Source organism: Pollachius pollachius (assembly GCF_949987615.1).
Source record: "Pollachius pollachius genome assembly, chromosome: 8".
Taxonomy (NCBI): Eukaryota; Metazoa; Chordata; class Actinopteri; order Gadiformes; family Gadidae; genus Pollachius; species Pollachius pollachius.
The window spans coordinates 6,491,912-6,516,025 of record NC_136941.1 but is presented as its reverse complement, the minus strand read 5'-3'; the positions used below and the strand labels follow the sequence as shown (position 1 = coordinate 6,516,025).

The 24,114-nt window shown below is 46.1% G+C and overlaps 1 protein-coding gene across 2 annotated transcripts in view; it reads right to left on the bottom strand.

Moving 5' to 3' along the window:
* The window catches only part of sema3h (sema domain, immunoglobulin domain (Ig), short basic domain, secreted, (semaphorin) 3H), a 46,304-nt gene extending 27,066 nt beyond the window's left edge, over positions 1–19,238 (bottom strand). For both annotated transcript variants that reach the window (XM_079740941.1, XM_079740942.1), the window contains exons 1-2: positions 18,543–19,238; positions 631–785 (exon numbers count right to left, since the gene is read on the bottom strand). In XM_079740941.1, coding sequence (XP_079597067.1) covers positions 631–785; positions 18,543–18,648 — 261 coding nt within the window. In that variant the 5' untranslated portion in view covers positions 18,649–19,238. The remainder of the gene's footprint in view (positions 1–630; positions 786–18,542) is intronic.
* Positions 19,239–24,114: the final 4,876 nt, after the last annotated feature.

Below are 24,114 nucleotides of genomic sequence, written 5' to 3'. Positions count from 1 at the left end.
TTGTGCAGTGTGTCCGCGACGCAGCTGCGGACTAGTGGTACATAATGAGTTGTGAGTATCTGGCACGCACTAAATGGGTTTTCAAATTTAGAAGATTTGAGAGACCGCACACCTAACGATAGATGAAGATAAATGAAACTGTTTTGGTCGTTAAGTGTGTGAAAGGCAACGATTTAACGAACAAAGCACACCACACACTAACCAATTCCATTCGCTAACAGCCCAGTCCGGGTTCTCAAAGCGGAACTCACGCAGATCAAGATTGCAATCTCACCATTAAATTGCCTTTGCACTCGTTTTTTTTCACTCGTTTTATTGCACTCGCTCTTTCGGAACCTCCTAGGAACTCAGGACGAAGTTATGGAAACAGCGGGAAAACAAAAATAATATTATTGTGATACACTATATATTTTACATATTTCTAATGCAATACAAGTTATGTGTAGCTTCAACACTAGCTGTTGCTGTAAACAACAGGCTACGCTCCGATTGGCCCGAAGGTCTCATAAAGACAAATGCTGGTACGGTCAATTTGCATAACATTAAACCGGTTTGACTCGCATACCGTACCGTACCGTATAACCCAGAAACCGCCCCACCCTAGTGAGTGTGTGAGTCGGTGTGTGTCACCTTGCGAGGGTTCTGTGTGATGTCATCCAGGCTGGTGGACAGCAGGTTGTCCTTCAGAGCCACGAAGAGACGCCGGCCGTCCTCGTCAGGGAGCAGCATGGACAGGTCTCCCGCCACCAGGGGAAGGGTCAGCAGGCGGCCATTTTGGATCAGCTCTGAAATGGGGGAGGAAGAGGGAGAAGGAAATATTATTGAATAATAATTACGTATGCTCATAGAGGAGAGGCTCCACCGTCGATCATGGCCAGATAAGATTTTTGTAATATATTTTTTTTATATATATAATATTTATAGATGTTTACTTTAATTCCAACTGTTTTTAAGATATGAGCAGCTGGATAAAATAATTACCCAGCAGAAACCAATAAAGCACCACTTAGTATTGAAATTGTTTATAAAGAAAATATCTAAACGTTATAAGTAATGTTTGAGACAGTTTCCCTAATGGGCGAGAGGATTGTGAAGAGGTTTAGGAAATTGGAAGAAACCAGGGATTTTAAGCAGGTGTTGCATCAGTTGTGTTGCGGGAAATGTCTCCCTGGGGGATTCAACTAGGTTACAGGATAACGGATGACACCCTAACTAGAGCAAGGTAGATTGATTCACAAATGCTGAAGTCATTAGTTTGCCTTTCTGTGTTTATCGCGATACACACAACACACAGACAACACTAGCGAAAACCCTTGCAATCATTAAGGAGACCAATATCGTTCCATCTCCACACGCTCCCTCGTTAAACATGTATTTTGATATTCAGGACGAATGCTAACGAGCAGGTTTTCAGGGGGAAAAAGAAGAGGTGAAATAAATGTTTGGGCCAAATGAGAGCTAACAAAACAAGGCAATTAGAGAATCACACTAGACACTACGGCCCCATTAGCGGTACAGTGCAATGTTGAAATGGTGTGATGTTGGGGCAATAAACTGTGACTGTGTGTGTCTGTTAGTGTGTGTGTGTGTGTGTGTCTGGTTGTGTATGTCTGGTTTTGTGTGTGTATGTTTGTGTGCATATGTGGGTGCGTGTGTATGTGATTACACTCACAAATCAGTAATCAACCGTGTGGTTATTTCCAATCTTGACTTTGGAACAAACAATGTGTGGATCATTGTATGCGTGTGTCTAATACTGTACATGAATCTGTGTGTGATTCTGTGCGTGTGTGTGCGTAGCGCTATAGGCAGCAATGGATAAATCAAGAATAATGACATCTATGATTGCGGTTTCCATGGTTACGGTTAACAGTGAGGAGGAGTGAGGACTCTGCGATCTGTAGCTGCTGATAGTCTAATTAGTAGTTTGTCAATGTCGTTATAGTAAACATGCATTTCCTACAGCAAAGCCATGATTGTATATTTCAATTATGTGTCTCTATTTCTATGTATGTATGCATGTGTGTTCATAAGTGTATTACTATGGGAGGGTTTGTATATCTGTATGTATCTCTGTGCGTGTGTGTATGCGTGTGTGTGTGTGTGTCTGTGCGTGCATGCTCGCGTGCGTGTGTGTATGCATGAGTGTGAATGTGTGCTTATGTGCGTCTGCATAAGTATGGACGTGTGTGTGTGTATGTGTGTCTGCATGTGGGTGTGTTTCTCATTGTCTCCCCCGCCCCCCCCCCCCCCCCCCCCCCCCCCCCCTCCCTCTCTCTCCCCAGCCACACGATAGCTCGGTCGACCACGGTGCACATCAAACCAGATGTGTGCTGTGAAGTGAATCACTTCTGGTGGGCGCCGTGAATAAAGAGAGAGAGGGGAAGATGAGGGAGGTGTACGGCGCTCCTCTCCCCTTACGCCTCTGTCTGCCGTCTACGTGTGGACCCAGCAGGTCGCGGGGTCGGCCCTGGGAGATACCATCTCTGCGTGGCGGCGGGAGACGGGAAGGGGAGCGAGAGGGGTTTAATACATGGAAATGAGCTGGAGCGACTACAGACAAGAGACCGACGGCACGAGATAAGATAAGGAGCAGAGAGGGGCCTTTGTGTGTGGGTGTGTGTGTGTTTGTGATGGATTAGGCAATAAGAGAGACAAAAGAGGGTGTAGTATTAATGCAAAAAAGGGAGAAAGGGATGGAGAGAGAGAGAGAGAGAGAGAGAGAGTGATATTGAGAGAGAGCGATAGAGAGAGAGAGAGAGATTAAGGAAGGGGGAGAGAGAGAGAGAGCTACCTAGAGAGGAAGGAGTGATGGCGCATAAGAGAAGGGAGGAAAGGATCAGAGATGGGACCATGGAGTGAGAGGAGACGGAGGTGGGATGAGACCATTAGACAGAAGCACATAGGACAGGAGGATCGGGGGGCTGATGATAGAGCGAGGGAGAGAGAGAGACAGAGAGAGGTAGGGTTAAAGCTTGGGAGAGGTGTAGTGAGTCAGCAAGGGTGACGTATTTCACATCTTTTTCCGTTGTTTGATTGATTGCTTGTTTTATTGATTACGTTTTATTATGAGCACCCGCTTAACATTTCATTCATTTCAGTTGGTTGAATTGGTCGATGGTAATCCAATGTTAACATATAACCAAAACGTGTAATAATAAATTACATCAAAAAGGTAGAAAAAGAGAAAACAGACAGATTGATTGATGGGTGTATTTAAGTTAAGCAATGTATATGTAGCGATAGAGCAAGTTAGATAGAGAGTTCTAAACGGAGGAGAGAGACCTATAGAGGAAGTCAGAGAGAGAGAAGAGAGAAAACTCACAATTGATGGAAAAAGAACGAAGTTCCAGTCGCTCACACAAACCCCCCCAGACCCCCGACCCACCCCCCACCCAGTCACACACACACACACACACACACACACACACACACACACACACACACACACACACACAAGGGACATATTTGATGGGTAGCCAAATTGCTTTCCCCTTAAATTGCTTGCGTGTGTGTATGTGTGCACGGCGCCCGTGTCCGTGAATGTCTGCATGCGTTCGCTGTGTGTGTGTGTCCGTGTTCGTGTGTGTGCCAAGTAGTCGGAGGCAGACAGATGCTTCATTAATCTAAACGGGGCGGTGGCGGAATAGGAAGCTGCAGCTGCATGGGAACAGCCGCTAAATGGTACATAATTGTTTGTGTTGCTCAACAGTTGATTAGATTCATATGCAGTTTGGTCAAGGGACGAGCTGCCTCCCCCTTTGCATTTTATAAACACTTCTTCTCTTGTGAGGGAGCGGCAATGTAAAACATAGCAAGGTGGAGAGGGGGAGAGAGAGAGAGAGAGAGAGAGAGAGAGAGTGAGAGAGAGAGAGAGTTCCATGATGCAGGATGTATGTGTGAGTGTGTGTGTGTGTGTGTGTGTGTGTGTCTGTGAAGTCTGTGTTTGTGTGTGCGTGCTGGAGAAAGATGTGTGTGGTAAAATTCCCCAAAAACTGGAAGGAGAAAAGAAAGTTAAGGAAACACTGACCGACGGACTGTGACAGAAGAAGAACGTGTGTGTGTGTGTGTGTGTGTGTGTGTGTGTGTGTGTGTGTACCAGCGTACGCCTGCGTGTCCGTGCGGTCGGGTGTGCCAGCGTAATACAGCCCATGGCCCTTGAGACGGTCCACATTGAGCTTTACTCAAAACAGAAGGGAGCCAAACTGCAGTGATGATAGACCAGGTCTCCCTCAGATATGCTCATGATGGACGGTGACGTGGAATGCAATGCTCCCGCTCCAGCCGAGGGACCTCGTCTGAATCCAACATGTGTGCTAGAGGCTGGCTCACATTACCAGCAAACACAGATCCCCTGTGTCGCCGGAAGGGTTCATTACATCAGCCTTATATCATCTGCACAGATGACTATCAAATCTATGCTAAAGGCATAGCTGAAAGTGGCCTTGTCCAGCATGTGCATTGACACATGTATGGACACACAAGCACGCACGCACAGTGGCAGTGGCATATGTCTTAGATTGAGTCCATCATTAGATTATGCTGGATAATCTTCTCGAATCTCCCCCATCTACTTCTATCTCTCTCCCTCTCTCCCTCTGTCTCTCTCTCCTTTATCATTGTTCACAAATCTGACCCTCTGGTCTTTCACACACACACACGCACACGCACACACACACACACACACACACACACACACACACACAGACACACACACACACACATACATACACACTCCATATTTAATGAAAATTGATCAATGTATGCCACACTGAATGCAGCACAATGACCCCCTGTATGTCCCTGTTTGTGGCAAAAACACATTCCACTCAGATTGCACATACACACACATGTGCTCTCTCTCTCTCTCTCTCTCTCTCTCTCTCTCTCTCTCTCTCTCTCCCTCTCTCTCTCTCTCGAAACACCAGCTGCAGCCACCCCACCCATTCTCTTGGGGCAGTTGCCTTGGCAACCGCAACCACGCCGACATCATTTTGGAGAGTGGAGGGGTGCCTTGGCTGTGCCCCATTTCCACTGAACACAAACACACACACACACACACACACACACACACACACACACACACACACACACACTGTCACACTAAGGCACACAAACAAGAACACACACATGCTTAAAGTCACACACATACACACACACTGCGATCTGAGTGCTGCGGTGATCAGAGTTGTGAATGATTAGAGAAACTCGTCCAAGACGTTTTAGCAATTAAGTTAACGAGGGTATCCGGATACCCCCATTTCACTTCGCTAGAGCACACACACACACACTCACAGTCACACACATACACACATTCACACACATAAGCGTGCTCTCAGGCAGAGACACACACACACACACACACACACACACACACACACACACACACACACACACACACACACACACACACACACACACACACACACACACACACAGGTCATTGATTCAGGGCAGGGCCTGGGGCAGCACATAGCCAGCTTGTCTTAGTGGGTCACTTCCACAGGCAGTGCTTTAGTGGATCAGGAGCTCAGGGGTTCCCCGTCAGAAAGAAACATTGTGGTGGCCAGGTGCTGCCCCGAGAGGTCTGGTGTAGGTGATGGGACAGAGTTTGCCCTTCCAACAGAGTTTCTTTGGTTCTGAGTGGTGAGCTGCCAACCTCTGAGGGGCTGTGTTACAACGTGCACTGACGGGCTGTTATCACGCTATTACCTGGTTGAGAATGTAGGATCGGAGTTTAAAGTAAGGTGTGAGCGTACCACTTGATAGAGATTACAAATGTCTTTGATTAAATCTCTCCCCCATTGTCTTTTTCTCTCCCCTCCCCCCCTCCCCCGAATCTCTCCCACTCTCTCGCCCCCCCCGCACACAGAGTCGCTGAGGTGCCGAGTGCAGCGATGCCTATCAGATTGAGGCTGACGCTGGGTTCAACAAGGGGTCACGACCTCTGACTCCAGTCAATTGACCTCTGACCCCTGTCACTGCCAATTAAAGAGAAACAAGTGAAGACTTAAGCGTGCGGCCAGAAAGGGAGCTGGATAATGAGAGAGAGGCATAGTTACAAAACTGTAATTTGACTTTATCCAAACGGTATAATTGCTAACATGCTGTTTTTGATTGCTATCGAAAGTTGGGTGTTCATGCCTGTGTGTGTGTGTGTGTGTGTGTGTGTGTGTGTGTTGGCGTCTGTGTGCCTGTGTATTTGTGCATGTGTGTGTGTGTGTCTGTGTGTTTGTGCATGTGTGCGTGTGTGTGTGTCTGTGTGTTTGTGCATGTGTGTGTGTGTGTGTGTGTCTGTGTGTTTGTACGTGTGTGTGTGTGTGTGTGCCTGTGTATGCGTGTTGAAGATAGATTAGATTGCAGTCTGCTGCTGGTCATGGGAGTTCTGATGGACCTCGACGATACGATTAAAGAAAATGTGTGGCTTGTGACACAGCTAAGAACATTCTTCCTGCACCACACACATACACACCTACTTTCACACTCTCTCAGACACACACACACACACACACACTCTCTCTCTTTAACAGACATACACACACAGACCCCCCCCTGCACACACACACACATACGAACACACAGACACACACACACACAGACACTCACTAATACACATACACACACACAGATACACACAGACATACACACAACCACAAACACACACACACACACACATACAAACATGCACTCTCTCTAACAAACACATACACACACACCCACACACACAAACATACACTCACTAATACACATACACATACACACACACAGATACACACAGAGACATACACAACCACAAACACACACACACACACAAAGAAACATACACTCTCTCTAACAAACACATTAACCCTACACACACACCCACACACAAACGCACACTCATAGCTACACCCAAATACACCCAAATAACCTTAGGGATACAGAGGTCATAAACCAAAAAGTGAATAACACGGCAATTCCACAAGTTACCTCACGTTTCCACCATCCATCCACACTCGGAAGGATGAAATCACATTCCATCCACTTCTCCCACTTCTCTTTCGTCATGAAGGGAACACGTTGCAGTGCCAAAACACAACCTGCCAAGATTCAAGGCTTAGTTATGGTTCCACGTTGACGCGGACGTGTTTACGGACCCGTTACGTCCTTGCGGACCCACCGCAAGGGTCTGACGTGCGCCTCCCAAAAATGTGTAACCTTGCGTCGAGGCGACGCTGCAGCAATGGCTGCGATTGGCCGGCTAACGTGAACCCGATGCAGAACCGAAACAGGTTCACGACTGCGTTGAAGCGACTGCGTGGTCATTGCGTGGCGTGGACGTGGAACCATTACTGAGCCTTTACTCCCAGGCTCTCTGTCTCTCAGCAGGGTGAGAGGAGCCGTGATCAGGGTGTGGACATAGGGGCCTCCACAGCCCACGCTCTCGGCTAACGAGGGAGCCCACATGACCCGCTTCTGTCGTGACACGGCACGATGGCTGCCTGCCTCTCGGAACTGCGGAGCTGTCCTCCCCAGCCGCCGAGGAAGTCTCACAAGCCATGACTCACGCTTGGAATTCAAAACTTTGAGCAAGAAAAAACATGCAGGCTTTTTTGCAGTCTCTTACCTAAAACCTTGTGCATTTCTTTCGTTCTCTGCCTGTAAAGACGGCAATTTTTGTAAAGATTTATCCGATTCTTATCTCATTTGAGCCTCGGCTGTATTTTAATGGGGTACTCTATGTATTTATCTTATTTTGTGTCTAGTAAGCTTCAACACGTCATTCATTATTCAACGACTCGACATGTTGAATCTTTATTTATTTTCTTACAAAAGAAATGAGCCCATTTCTGCTGCAACCACAGCCACCAAGACTGGAAATTTTTCGACAGAAAGTCTTTTTTGGGAAACAAAGTGGTTTCAACTCCTACACATTCATTTCATGCAGAATTACCCGCAGAGACACACGCACACACACACGCACACATACACATACACACGCCAACACACAAAAGCACCTGCCCCTATCCAAAGAGCCACTTCATCTGAGAGCGCAGTAACCAGCTCCCTAGCTCAGGGGATTGATGACTTTTTCATGCTCGTACTTTTAGGAGGCTTGTTCCAAGTCTCTTTACCCACAGCACGTCTTTCAACATGAGAACCAGTGCTGACGTCGTACGTCTGGAGTTAAATGAGCAACCTTCTGGTCACAAGGTCTTGTGGGTCCTGCTTACAGCTTAGGGACCTATAGATATTCAGAGAGATTATAATATTATGGGAGTATACGATCGCAGTTCGTAGGCGTCAGTTCCTGGCATTAAATGTCTTGCGTATTCATTTATGTAATCTTCATGGAATTTAAAACACCTGCCGTATCCGATAAATGTCCTTGCATTGCATTATTGAATATCTCGAGTTATCTAAGCACTGTGGTTCTATCACACACACACACACACACACACACACACACACACACACACACACACACACACACACACACACACACACACACAGTCTGGCTTCCTGATAGACAATCACCACAATTATCTGTCTCATTATTCTTTCATAGCCTAAAGCATCGTCCTCAACGTGTGCGTGTGTGTGTGTGTGTGTGTGTGTGTGTGTGTGTGTGTGTGTGGGGGGGGGGGGGGGGGGGGGGGGGGTGAGAGTGTGAGTGTGATAGCGCTTGCCCTTTTGAGTGTGTGTGTGTGTGTGTCAGTGTGTGCGGGTGTGTGTGTGAGTGTGTGTGTGAGAGAGCGAGTGTGTGTGTGTGTGCGTGTGTGCGAGTGTGTGTGTGTGTTTGTGTTTGTGTGTGTGTGTCTGCCTGTGCATGCTTGTCTTGGTCTATCCATCTGTGTGTGTCTGTTTGTCTGTCTCTCTACAGTACTTGGCTGTGCAGCCTGAGGGAACTCCAGCTATCTGCTGCCAGGTTCCCAGGGGGAGGACTTTGATGGCTGCACCACCGGGAGAGAGAAGGAAACCGGGGCACATTTCCTGTGGAAATGGGGTTATCACTTTAACAATTAGAGGCTGCAATTAGAACCAGGGAGGCCTTCGGAGGCTGGGAACGACTCCTGACCTCCACAGATGGGCACGCACACACACACACACACACACACACACACACACACACACACACATACACACACACACGTGTACAGATGCACTCGCACACAAGCACGCTTTCAAACACATACACACACACACAAACACACTCACACTCACACATATAACTATCTCACTTATTACAACATCAACAGACTCACAAACTTTCAGACATACAATGCATCTCTCTTCCAAAGTCACACGCAGGCACACACACACACAAACACACACACACACGCATACACACACACACACACAAACAGCAACCGCACAAAGACACAAAGGTCCAGACTAGAGGAACACAAACGTCATCTTTTCCTCTTTCTTCGTTCCCTCTCTTCCTCTCTCTCGCCGTCTCTCTCTCTCTGTCTTGGGCTGAAACATACTCAGGGGGGGAAATTATAGTTAAACACACAGACACACACGTCTGGCTTGTGTCACAGACAGGGCCAGACCCACGTGGACAGCTTGACCTTTGACCTCCGGTGCCTATGATTATTCATCATCATCAGACGACCGGGCCAGGGTCACGGTCACCTACACACACACACACACACACACACACACACGTTCTGTTCCCTGCTTAAGGCAGGTCAATTCATTTGAACCTTTATTTACACAGGCCTGCCAAACGATCAGCCAACGCCCTCATTTCACATCCACGCAGCTAATCAACTTCACATGTGATTAGTGACCAACACGCGCAGGCTTGTTCCAATATTATTCCCCTGGGGCCAGAGTCCGAGTTTAACCTCTGGCCCAAGGGCAGGCAGACAGACGGTAGGAAGCAGAGAGTGGACATTCAGACTCTTTTTCATTCATTAGAGGTCTTGTGAATTCTGCATAATTTAGGAGTTAAGCTTTCTTACAAGTCCTATTTTTTACATAAAAGCTACAAAATAAAAATAAAGCCTATCATTCTTCAAGATGATAGTTCATATCTCTTGTCTTGGTTTGAATTTATGAACTTAAAAAGGTGAAAATGTACTTATATCTTTCTTATATCTTGACCAGATACTAAGAGTGAATCACCGTCATAGTTTTCTTCCTGTTTGTGGCGAGCCCTGATGCTAAAACAGGAAGAGGAAACCATCCTCACAACCCCTGGTGATGGTATTTGATCTTCCCTCAGCTGATAAAATAGTTCAAGTGAAATTCTTGTGGTTTCTGTTCACTGTTAGGACGACCATGAGAAAATGTCAAGAGCTCCAGTATATGTTGTGCCTCCATAGAGTAAACATTCCTGGGAAGCTACAATGGATATACTTGATACGTGAGCGTTTTATGCTAGTGCTTTTTATTCCTCTTCATCTTCCTATCCAATAGACCAGAATGTTCCATTTTTGATTTAATTTATCAATGGTTTTTCATAGAGTTCAGTTAGGCTGTCATTGACTTTTTTTCGACATTGACTGAAAGTATGCAGTTTTTGGTCATGACTTCCATTTAATGCGGTCTATATCTAGGTTCTAGGTCATGAAGAAGAAGCGATTTCTGCTGGAACAACAAATCAGTCGCCGTCCAGTCATGGAAAATAACAAAGAAAAACCGCATTTCTTGGAAGATCAAGGGTTTCACAATACAGCAACAAATACGAGGAGGGGCTCATTCAAAGAGAAGCCTCAGGGCCTGATCACAGGGCACATCTAACATGCTTTTTAGTTGAAGCCTAGACAACAGCATAGCAGCGGCCTGCCGTGCTGTCGCAAAGTGACCGTAGAACACCTACACCTAAATCTATAATGTTGTAAGGCAGCACATTTGACTATGGGCAAAAAAAAAAAACATACCGCATGTAATGATTCAAACAACTGCGCTGCGCAGTGACATCATGGACTGTTACATTGGTGTGAGCTAGAGTTGAGCACGGTGTATGTGTATGTATGACCTGCCCGTTTAATCAGTCAAAGTATCAAACGTATTCCACCATCTCTTTGTTTAAGCATATGCACCAGAAACATTACACCGCAGTCCGGCAAAGACGTGAGGTGCTCACGAAAGAATAAGCAAGGAACTCGGCTACAAAAACGCAGCGAGCGATGTTCCCATTGATAATTATTATTAGGCAGCCACTCCCAGCGGTTAAAAAGCACTCATGTGCGATCACTCATTCACACGTTACAAAGACGATCACACTAACAAAGACAAATTCACGCGGTCACCGACGTCGATGTCAAACAGGGGCCACGGCAGACACTCCTCAGAGGAAGGAAAATGAGAGAGGTTTTACTTTTAGTCTGCAGTGGTAGATCAATTATGAGTGGAGGGGAAACCCCAAGGTCGTAGCATAATGAAGCTAGCATCTGAGGGGATCAAAGATGTACTCTGGGCAGTAAGTGAAATGTGAAGCTGCTACTTTATGGCTAATTACAGCCTCCAGACTAAAGATAGCCACCGTATTAACGGTGAAATACCCAGGAGGTTGGAATTGTTGCATATCCAACGTTGTCATGGGGCTGTTGTCACAAAACAGTAACAGAGACCAGGATGTGCTCTATAATCCGTCTCTCTCGGCATGAGAAACCCGATAGAACAACTCTCTAACAACAAGCCTCTAAGTTTGTGCTATGATAGGTGGAGCTGAAATTGTATCGCAATCGATTCCCCAAAACATTTCTGGAAGAAACGCTAATACATTTCCCAAAGATATCAGATGGGAAGAAGGCAGTGTACCAAGACATTGGATAACAATAGTGGGCTTGCCTTGCATCCCCAGTACCACACTAATAAACACATCGCACGCCCTAGAAGTCCAGTTCATGTCATTGGATCCAGGGCAACCACACTGTAACCAAGTAATGTAAGGAAGTATTCATTGCTATGATGGCACCTCTAGGGAGCGTTTATATTCAGATTAGCAGTGAGGAAGTAGAACCCTAATTCTCTTTCCTCCTGAAAGCATTTCCTCTGTGTACAGCCCCGTGCCCGACAACACTGGCCTAGATAGAGACGGGGTTCTGAAAGAATAGATGAATAATGAAATATCCCTCCATTTTTAAATATTGTTTTTATGTATTTGCTGCATAATAGCACACCCACACCATGTAGGACATAAAGACATCATGGCTGTGAGAGTTTGTGTGAGAGAGAGATAGATGGAAAGCAATAGATGGATAGAGGGAGAGAGAGAGAGAGAGAGAGAGAGAGAGAGAGAGAGAGAGAGATGGAGAAACAAAGCGAGATGGAGATGGATGGAGAGAGGATAGAGGAGAGCAAAGAGAGAAAGAAACAGCCATTAGTTTTAAATCGGATGCTTCCTTAAAATAGTGATGCGTGACATTCAATAATGAAAATGCTTTATTAAATATTTGTTCATCACTCATCTTAAGTTCTGGGTTACGCCTAACATGTCTTCCCGAGGTGCCAAAGTTGTGGCATGTTCACTGTTGCTTTGCAGTTAACTGTTGTTTTTTCAGGTAACAAAACTCCCAAAATACCCATTTGTGCGTCATCGCCGTCCAGACAGACAAGGGCCATGAGAAGTGTCGTTACGCAGAAGCCATTCACACTGAACTCTTTGTGAGAAAATCTGGTAACGAAGCTATCTCTTTGAATTGACGATTCTGTGGGCTGAATAGGATAGGAATACATTAATGCTGTGTCTACGTGTGTGTGTGTGTGTGTGTGTGTGTGTGTGTGTGTGGGGGTATGGGTGCATGCAGGTGTGTTTATGTGTGTATGTGTGTGTGTGCATATGTAGATGCATGTAGATATGTAGATGTATGTGTGTGCTATGTGTACTGTATGTCCTTGTCCCCACCTCTGTGTCTCCCTGTATGTGTGTGTGTGTGTGTGTGTGTGTGTGTGTGTGTGTGTGTGTGTGTGTGTGTACATCTTTTCCCATGGAAGCGGACATGGCTCAGCCAAAGTGATTAGTCCATTCCGCCCTTTGTGCATGCTACTACAGAGTTAGCCCTAACATGACACAGGCAGCCTGATGTCCCTGTGTGTGTGTGTGCGTGTGTGTGTGTGTGTGTGTGTGTGTGTGTGTGTGTGTGTGTGTGTGTGTGTGTGTGTGTGTGTGTGTGTGTGTGTGTGTGTGTGTGTGTGTGTGTGTGTTTGTGTGTGTGTGTGGCATGTTAGGGCACTGCATGAATCCGACATTAATTTGGGGTTAAAAATAGGGATAATTTAGACAGAGAGACAGAGAGCGCGATGGGGTGATGGGGGAGAGAGAGACAGAGAGAGAAATGGAGAGCGAGACGCAGCAGGCCATTACTCTGTATCTCTTCGTTTATTGTCCTCTTTCTCCCTCTCTCCCCCCGACTCCGTGCCTTAAACATTGGTTCTAAGTCGGGGCCTTCAGCCAAGTCTTATCCTGAAGGAAAACTACAGGTGGAAGATAACTACAGCTCTAAAAATGATGAATAGCAACGCACGCTCCTTCTCTCAGTCTCTCTCCTCATTCATCTCACCGCCCCCACCTCTATCTCCATCTCTTCCCTGCTGTGTGCCTCTCTCTCTCTCTCTCTCCTCAAGCAGGAGGCGATGAGTGCTCGGGCGGGCCGCGGGCCGCACGCGTCCGTGTGGTTCTGGTATCAAGACCAGGGGAGCAATGACCGACTGTGCTGCGCCATACAAGCACCACTCAACACTAAATCAGCCAAGGCCTGAAACCTCCAGGAGCTGGTGGTTTCCCAGAAATCCCCCTCTTGTTGAGGGCTTCAGGCGATTGGCTGCCCCCGATATGGTTCACCTTCTCTGGGGTGAATTATGAGCTGGAGGTGCCTGGTACAACTGGGATGTTTTACTGCCGGCCAACAGTGCTTCTCTACATGCCAGCTAATTAGAATGTCCAGCTCGGGGTTCTCATGTTAGAGAGCCAGCGGGGCTGGCCGCGATCGCGTCCAACGCGTTACTCCTCCTCGCGTTTTCATGGAGACTTGTAGCATAATGTGAATGTATAGCTTTCCACTAATAGGTAAGCTACAAAAAACACCCACACATGCACGCACAGCAACACACAGATACAGACACACGCACACACAGACAAACACACATACACTGCAAGCGCACTCACTCACACACACCAACGTCATCCCCAAATTTCCTGTCCAGGATAAAAACAAACACACGTACAAAGTCATCCCTAGATTTCCAGTCCAGGCTTAATAAAGTTGTTTATAATATGTCTTTCGGGTTTTGAGGAACTTTTCATGACTTTGAAGCAAGGATTGCAAACTGGGGCACACATGCAAACACACGATTGATTATTGATTGATTGACTGATAGATGGAAGTATTTATTATCTTAAACCAATCTGTGTTGATCAAGAGAAAGTCTGCTGCTGGCTACACAGATACACAAGTGTACACACACACACACACACACTCGCACACACGCACACTCGCACACATGCACACACATTCTGAACACACCCCACACCATGTACACAAATTCACAAACACATTTACACAAACACACACACACACACACACACACACACACACACACACACATTCCCAACACACCCCATACCATGCATATGCACACACTACACACACACACATACACACACACACACACACACACACACACACAGACACACACACACACACACATTACCAACTATGGATATAAAGGAACATCAATATGGCTGCTTAATACACATGCCAAGCTTGTATATAAACACAAATATAAAATATGAGCACCCAAACCACACTTAGGTGTGGGACATACATTAAACTCTCTCTCTCTCTCCCTCCCTCTCCCTCTCTTTCTCTCTCTCTCACACACATTCCAATTCATCTTGCATTACCATCAGACTCATTTGTCTCCGCTGTTCAAAGACATTCACAGTGGACTCAGTAGAGGAGGGAACAAAGAGAGCAGGGAATGCTGGGAAGGACACACACACACACACACACACGCACACACGCACACACACACACCTACACATTTACCTAGCCACAGAAACACACATCTATCTATCCATGTATACATGCATTAATAATATACAAAAATAGTGGTTTACACCCACCGACACCCACGTATGCACACACACACTTACAAAGCACACATTCACTCAGCCATGCACTTGCTCTTGAACTTACACTGACACACACACAGGTGCATGCAGCCACTTTAATACTGACACATGCCATACACCCACACACACATGAAAGCCACATTAATCAGCCTTCACTTCAACTTCATTAGAGCCAAGCTCCGACCACCTCATGTTCTGATGAGAACCATTCTACCTCTCACACTCTCTCCATCCCTCTCTCACTTTCTAGCTCAATCCCTCGCTCTATCCCTCTCACTCCCTCTCTCCAGCCCTCTCTCACTCTGTCTCCCCCTCCCTCCATCTCTCTCTCTCCCAAACCCTCCCTCCATCTCTCCCCCCTCACTCTCTCCCTCCATCCCTCTCTCCTCCTCATCATTCTTTCTCTCTCCCTCCTTCTTTGTCCCTCTATCACTATCCCTCCCTCTCTTCCTCTCTCTCCCTCCCCTATCTCTCCCTTCTCTCTCGTACCCTCACTCCCTTATCTCCCCCTTCTCTCTCTCTTTTTCTCTCTCTCTCTCTCTCTCTCTCTCTCTCTCTCTCTCTCTCTCTCTCTTTCTCTCTTTCTCTCTCTCTTTCTCTCTCTCTCTCTCTCTCTCTCTCTCTCTCTCTCTCTCTCTCTCTCTCTCCCTCTCTGCATAATTGCCCTCTTTGGTTTCTAGGTTGAGATCACAGGATTCCCGTCCACATCACGTTGCCTTTGTAGGTCCGCCTGTGTTTAGCTTTATGTAAGAACATGTAATCAGACAATCTCTCTCGCTCTCCCTCTGTAGTGTCTGTTGGTCGTAAACAGTGTTTTTAAAAGGATGAGAGTTTATAGACAAGTTACTGAACCCCTTTCATTCGGAGGGAAATCCAAGCTTTTTTTTCCAAGACCATATTTTTGATCGTACAGTTCTCACGGTTCTCACTACACTTGTGGGCTGAATTCGGTTAAGATAACGCCTTTGAGGATTGTTAGCGTCGGTCGGGGTTTGAAGTTTGCTTGCGACGGTTGGGGATGGTAGTATTGTAAGTGACGGTTGGGGTTTGCCATAGTGGGATTTTTTTCCCCGTCATGTGAACTGGTTTCTTTTACATGGTTCAGGTACTTGGTATCAAACAGGTGGTGCATTATGGGGCACAGAATGTGATTGCCTACAGCCGTGGCCAACCCCACGCCCCAGATGGCACACCGTAGTAAAAAACAAACGGCAGGAATATTTTTGCCATCTGGACAGCACTGAGGCATTCTCCGCACTAACATATCGATGCATCTGCTCCCATAGCTTAGAAACCATAAAGAGGCGAGAGGGGGATAGATAGAGAGACATAGAGATATGAGAGTTATAGAGATATGAGGGCGAGAGAGAGAGAGAGCGAGAGAGCGAGAGAGAGAGAGGGAGGGAGAAAGAGAAAAGACAGAGAGAGACACATCATTATAAAACACCAGAAATCTTCTGTATATGGCAGGATACAAATGAAGAATAATGAGCATTGCGTGAAAGGGGAATCGTTATGTGTTTAAGAAGTTGAGATGCTACGAAGTAAAAATTCTGAAACATAATTATGAAAGGCTGAAAAGTAGCATTAAATCAACAAGAAAAGAAGTGCATTAATATAAATATTTAAGACCATAGGCAGGGAAGTCCAAAGGCATTGTTATCCAAGCCCAACATCGTTTAACATATACATAAATAAGGTAACATCGCAGTTGAAGTATGAGAGACTTAGGGACGTGCCCCTCGAGGAAGCAAAATCAGATGTTTATTCTATGCAGATGATTTAATGCTGCTCTAAAAGAAATCTAAGCGGTTCCTTATGGTTCCTGTTGAACATTATGCCCCATTCGGCCGATTGAGGAAGACAATGATGGCTTTGTTATTGTTGATGTTGTTGTTTTTTGTAAGAGGACATCTCAGAAAAATGAATAGAGGCAAATTAACTTTAGACCTCCCCCACTAGTTTTAACCACCTGACCCTGACTTGATGACCTCATTGTGCTGGTAGGACACTGCTTCAACACCACGGGCGATGAGGATGTCAGAATCTGTTCCCATGATCATTATCAGCACTGCGTCTCTGCCTTCTCATCTGATGTCCATTGTAATGCACTCTGCCTCATGTAACGTACGACTGATCTTCACTCCATCCAAACGGGCTGAATGCATGCGATGCAGATAACACTGAACATTAAAGGGATTTCATTGAGAAAGAGAGAGAGAGAAAGAGAAAGAGAAAGAGAGAGAGAGAGAGAGAGAGAGAGAGAGAGAGAGAGAGAGAGAGAGAGAGAGAGAGAGAGAAAGGGAGACTGATAATCTATAACCCTTTTAATGACACCTTATGCATCTCATTTGACCACACTGACCCCAAACAAGTGCCACACAGAGACCCCCAAGCTTCACCTATAGAGCTGAGGAAACAATGGCTGATTGCACCCCATAAACCTCTTTATATCCAACACTGAAACACACAAACACACACACAGACACACCCACACACACACACACACACACACACACAGACACACACACACACACACACAACCACCCCCACCCAGACCCACCCAAACTATCACACACAAACACACATACAGAAAGAATCGCACACATCCCTAACCACACACATACACACACACACAAATTCTAATGTGAGGAATATTGATCTTGGAGTCTTGGCCTATTTCAGCACACATCTGACAACACATTGAGATTCATGTGATTTCCAGCAAGGTTTGTTGTGTTGCAGAGCCCACGCATAGAGAGAGAGAAGAGAGTCATTTAAATGAGCAAGAAGGAGTGAATCTGTGTGTCATAAATAGAGACCTCAGAAACGGAATATGGTTTAATAGGAAAGAAGCGCAAGCCAAAACCACGCATTTCTCTCCTATTAGAACATATTCCATTTCTGTGGCTTCTATTCATGCCAGAGATGAGCAGAACCACAAGGTGGATTAGGTCTAAGACAGAAGGTAGATCAATTAAGTTAAACATAGGGGTGTTGGCCCTTTGAGAAAGTCTGGCTTCCAAAATACTGTAGGGCTTCGAACACCACAACATCAATATGTATTCATGTATGGATAGCAAAACAACTAGTCACTCATGTGCCTCACGATTATCCCCACGGTACACTGGGGTTATTTCCCAGTACTGCAATACTGTTTTATAATGTACCAATAGTGTACCGATTGTATTAAGAGCATCATTCCATCCAGTGAACGCAGATACATTGTGAGAAGAATATGTTTTCACATTTTCCCAGAATCTTAACTCATGTGTGCTAATAGCATCACAATACCGTATTGTTGTTGGGGCTATTGTATATCCAACACTGTGCCCTAGTTATAACAATACGCTGTCTGGGACTCCACCACGCGGCGCGAGTTAATGTGTGTGTGTGTGTTTGTGCATGTGTGTGTGTGTGTGTGTGTGTGTGTGTGTGTGTGTGTGTGTGTGCAGCAGCTTCCTCCTACCTGAGTGCGTGAACTGTAGTCTGGGTTGAGACGCTCTCCAGGCTCCGGTGGACGCGGTCCCGAACAGTAGGGCTAGGACCACCCTCAGTGGCCACCACAGCTCCATGACTAGCCTTTCTGACTGGTGTGACCCAAACACACACACACAAACACACACAGGTCTAGATCCCGAACACTCACGCGAACACAAGGTGCGCCGCTGGTTTGAGGTGCACAGTTTTTGTCCCAAGCGACGGCGTTACTTAAGGCGCGAAAAAGAATGAATGAAAAAGGGCGAATCCAAAGTGAAGTTAGTCTGCGTTGTGCACACTAAACAGGCGCAATGATGGACGCACACACTCTCATTGCTGCTCCTCACAAACACACTCACAGGATTAAAACTGAGAGTCACACACACTCACACCTCTTCTAGGTCCTCTGCTTGTGGAAAAGTCTGTCCACGTGTGTGTCTGTGTATGTGTGTTCCAATGTGCTGGTTCCTTGTGTGAGGATGTATGTGTGTCTATCTTTGTATGAGAGAGAGTGTCTGTTTGTGTGTCTGGGTTTGGTCAAAATGCGGAAAAAAATGTATTCCAATAAAATCGAGCAAACTCCGGCGATTGTTTGACAGCTAGCTCCTCAGTCTGAAGGCTGGTCTCCTCTCTCTTTCCTCTTTGAACTGCTCCCTCTCTCCCTCTCAGTTTCACCCTCCCAGTTTCTGTCTCTCCACATGTGACTGGTCTCTGGCACTCCCTCTCTGTTATGTATCTCTCTCTATCCTCTCTCTCTCTCTCTCTTTCTCTCTCTCTCTCTCTCCCTCGCTCTCTCTCTCTCTCTTTCTCTCTCTCTCCCTCTCTCTCTCTCTCTCTCTCTCTATCCTCTCTCTCTCTCTCTCCCTCTCTCTCTCTCTCTCTCTCTCTCTCTCTATCCTCTCTCTCTCTCTCTCTATCCTCTCTCTCTCTATCCTCTCTCTCTCTCTCTATCCTCTCTCTCTCTATCCTCTCTCTCTCTCTCTCTCCCTCGCTCTCTCTCTACGGCAGTGTCACTGTGGGAGGTGGAGGGAGCAAGATCTAAAATCATTATACCCACACCCACACACATACACCCCCCCACCCCCCCCACATACACACACAGACACACAAACACACACACACAACTACACTTGTACAATCACACAAACACACACACAAGCACATAGTCTGTCTCTGTATCACACAAACACACACGCAGACACAGATCACACATACTGTCACACGTTGATGTGAAAACATACATGCGGTATACAAATTCATCCAGATGCACACACACACACACACACACACACACACACACACACACACACACCAGGTCTGGCCCACACCTACACAACCACACAGCGAAACATAAAAATACACACTCAAATATATTCATATTAATACACACGGTATTTCTTTACCTCAAGCAAAGAGTAAGATACGAAGCAATTTAGCTCACATCTTCACCTCCTATTTTATCTTCTCAACGTCTCTCCCTCTCTCACACATTCTGTTCTTTCTTACAATCTCGCCCATATTCAGCTTCTCCCTCTCTCTCTCTCTCCCGCTCTCTTAATAACTTGCCCTCTTCGGGGTGAGTTCTCCCACCCACTAACTTGTCCTCTATCTCTCCTACATGTATCCCTTCTCCTTCCTTCACCTTCATTATTCACTCCCCCCACGCCCCCCCAACATCATTTGCAGATCATAGCCCGCGGTGCTGCTCGCGCTATAGTCGCCCTCCTTCAGCTGCAGAGGTGCAGCGATTGCTAGTTCAGACGCAGGCCAGCGCCGCTAACTATTTATGCTCCGGCACTGATGAAAAATGAATTTGGGTTGCGCGCCAATGAGGGAGTACATGTTATTATTTTTTTTCTTCCTTCTGGTCTCATCCAAAATCAAGTAAATCATTCATTCTTTCCGTCCCGCGTGTTGTATAATTAAGTCTGCAGTGCTGAGGCAGCGCCCCGCGCAATGTGACCCCACTGCCAACCGTCAACAATGATATACACTGATCCGCCATTAGAGAGGAACCATGTCGCCAAACACGTCTGGTCACCTGGATGAAAGAAGCAGCCTGCCGAGCATAAATACTTAATTGGGATATTATTAAACTATTAAAAGGCATGTCGTCAAGCAACACCAAATGGGGACAAAGATCTATAATCGTAAAAAACGATATGTATATCTGTTCTTTAATTGCTGCCCAGCCACAAGATATGTCTGGTTTTTTGCATCGTAATAAAACTTTAAATCTGAGGTGGCGCCCTGGAAATGGTCAGGACAGAGGAGGACGTTGTGGACAACACTGTGTTGTCAAAGCGCTTAATGAGCTGCTAGCACAACCCGGACAGTCTGGATCCTGCCACAGTTAGTCATTCTGGGAGGTCTGCATCACAACTAGAGAAGGAGAGGAGAGGAATGCGAAGAGCGAAAAATACAGGGTCAAGAAGATAAAGAGGGTAGAAACCCCAAAAGGTTTTTTAAAAAAAGACAGGAATGATACATTTTAATACATTGCCCTCTCTCTATTTCGTTTGACCACTGGATGACTCATATGTGTTAAAGTCAAGGTATTAAAGCGCACAAGAAACGTGACAACTCCCTTGAAAACTAGGCACAAAACCATGGAATTCTTCAGAACTTTCTGTCTTGTCGTCCCTCAAGTTAATTAGGCGTAACGGGGTCCGAATGGATCAACCCCCTTCTGAATGGTTCCTGTGATCTCTACCGGACACATGGCGTCATTTTGGGCAATTAGAGAGGGCGCTTCTGTTGCTCGGTTCCCTGCCAAGCTCTTGGATCTCACCGCAAACTTTCTCCTGAAATCCCACCATGATGCAGCTATAAAAGCAGGCATCTGTGCCCTCTCGTCTCTCCATACCCGGTCCCGACATTGAGTAAACATAAATGCATAAATACATTTTACCGTTCGGTAAACATTGCAAAAATAAAGCCGAGCTCATAAATAAAACCGTTTCTACCGTTTCTCTCCAAGGGTTCCCGCCGTATGCTCACGCTGTGGAACGTGACTCGTGGATACCTGGACGCGGGCTGCCATCTTGCGTTGGTCGTCCGTCATTACCTGCCAGGAGAAGATGAGACCGTTCAATTAAACCTCAAAATGACGATTTATACGGCGTCTAAATCGACTTATTCTGGCATTTACAGACGTCTCATCCAAGTGATAGCTTGATACCATTAGCTATATTACTTACAAAAAGTAGGCTATTATAAATTCTTTCAATTCAATGTAGTTCTATCATGCAAAAGCATAGCCTACCTAATAGACCGATAGGCCTTGCTTAGTCAGGCAAGGCCTATCGTGTGTTTAAGCTCATTATTTCTTACTTACATTATACAAAAAATATGAAAAGCTATTGTTTGATTATATATTTTTCCAAGCTGCAGATACCTGCTCCTATGTTCGTTAATTGTTTGGCGTCACCAAAGAAACGCACGTTTCTTTTCAATTCGACAAACTTCCTAGCTAGCCTTTAATTATTATTTCAACTGTGTAATGACGTATTTCTGTCGCTAGAGGCCAATGTGGTTCTATACTCAACAACACACTACTACGACAGTCGACAAACTCAACCAGGGAATGCGGCAGTACTTCATTAAGCGACTCAGGTCTGTTGTGTGTGGGCATTAGGCCTTGCGGTACCTTGATTTCATACGAGCCTCTGATGTTTTCACACCCTACGTGTGTGCGGTTTCTCATTTTGACTCTGAGTTAAAACGCACGTTTTAAAGAGAAGACTGTTTATTTATGAAGGCGTTCTTTAGATTGTAGGCACATTTCCTAGGTCATAATACACGCCGCATAAATAGTGTGGAAGAAGTAACCTTAGTAACCAGGCCTACATGGAAGTGAATCGTTCTTCCCCATACCCTACCTGCTGCGCGCCCTCGGGAGCGCGCCCGACGGGAGCGTCGCTATGCATTTTTAACTTGGCGACTTGGAAGTGTAGTCCGGTTGAAAAACAACAACCAAGTCGCTCTGTTTTGATCAAGTGATGAACGCTATTTACACACGGGGAGTCTTTTTGAGAGCTTGCGATGTGTGTTATTGAAAACGACTGCATTCCTTTCCCATGACACTTCATCTAACATTGGAAGGCAACCTAACCCAGGGTGCGGTGTTCAGGGCATTAGAAGTTACAAACCAAAACAACAACAGTGACATGAGTACCCGCATTAGGTTTCTGGGTGACAGATCACCCGGGTCAATCACTGTCATCAATTCATTTGATGAAGTCAGAACAGAGAGTGAGAGGGGACGCAGCTCAAAGTCATAACTCATTCACTCACTAGCCCACTATTTTGCTGCAGATAATACGTTCCTCTGCAACCCGCCCCCCTTTCTCTCCATGGCGTTTACCATTGGACAGCCGCCTCCTCTCCTCCTCGCTCATTGGACAAAGCGAGCGGGATGATGAGCTCATATTGGTTAAAAATAGTTGGGCTCGCGCGGATCTAAAAATAGACCGGTATATAAAGCCACTGGTTGAGCTGCGCTGAGCGCCACACTCTCTAGTCAGCGCAGGCCCGCATAGACCAGTCAGGGAGATCTGCAATGGAGGCACAGACCTAGACATAGAGAGAAAGGAATTTCAAGGAGAGCGAGAGGCGTAGGCCTGGCTGTAGGAGTGACTTTTTCCTCTCTCTTTCTGTACTTCTATCTCTATCTGCGCCTTTTTGCCCCCCCGACTCTGTACTTAACGTCCGGTCCAAAGTGTGGGTTGTATATCCGTCCGGGCCCTTTATTATACACCCTGCTTAGCAAGCGGTTTTTGGATGGACTATGACTCACATCCTTCCTTTCTGATCTTTAATCTCTTTCTATTTTGTATTCTTTGCTTTAGTTTTCCATACCATCTATCATCGTCTGTCTGAATGTCTTAATATATATTCGCCTATATGTCTGCGTCCGTCTACATGGCTGTCCGCCTGGCTGCCTTTCTCTATCTGTCCTTATACCACTGTTTCCTCCTAGTGAATCCAAGCCACATTGTTGCTGTTGAAATATGACCGTGTAAAAGAAGAGTTCCTTTTCCTAGAACCACGTAAAACCGTGATGTTTAATGTTTTCTCATAATGTTTCTGAGCTCTCCTCCCCTCCGGCCTGCAATCAATCACCCCACTTCCCCGGCCAGCCCTACTCCACTTTAGCGTCTCTCCCACCGATGGAAAGGAGAAGGGACAGGAATAGATTTCCTTTAAACAAGTGTATAACAAACTGGTGCAACAAAAGAATGCAATAAGTCAATTGCAAAATGTTTCAAAGCAATGCTTTTTCCGATCCACCTCACTTGTTGACCCTTACTGGTAGCTGGTGGCAGCCAGTCAAATGCAGAAGCACTCGCGCGCACGCACGCACGCACACACACACACCAGCACATCCCCACGCACTCCCATCTCACCTCGGCACCCTACACACTGGTATTTATGCAGGGGCTGGTGGCGTGGGCGATATTGGTCGTATTTCTCTTCCTCCGCCCTCTGTACTCTGTTATCTCATACACAGAGAACCAACTGTACCTAGTGTTAACAGAACAGCCTCGATGGAGGTTCAA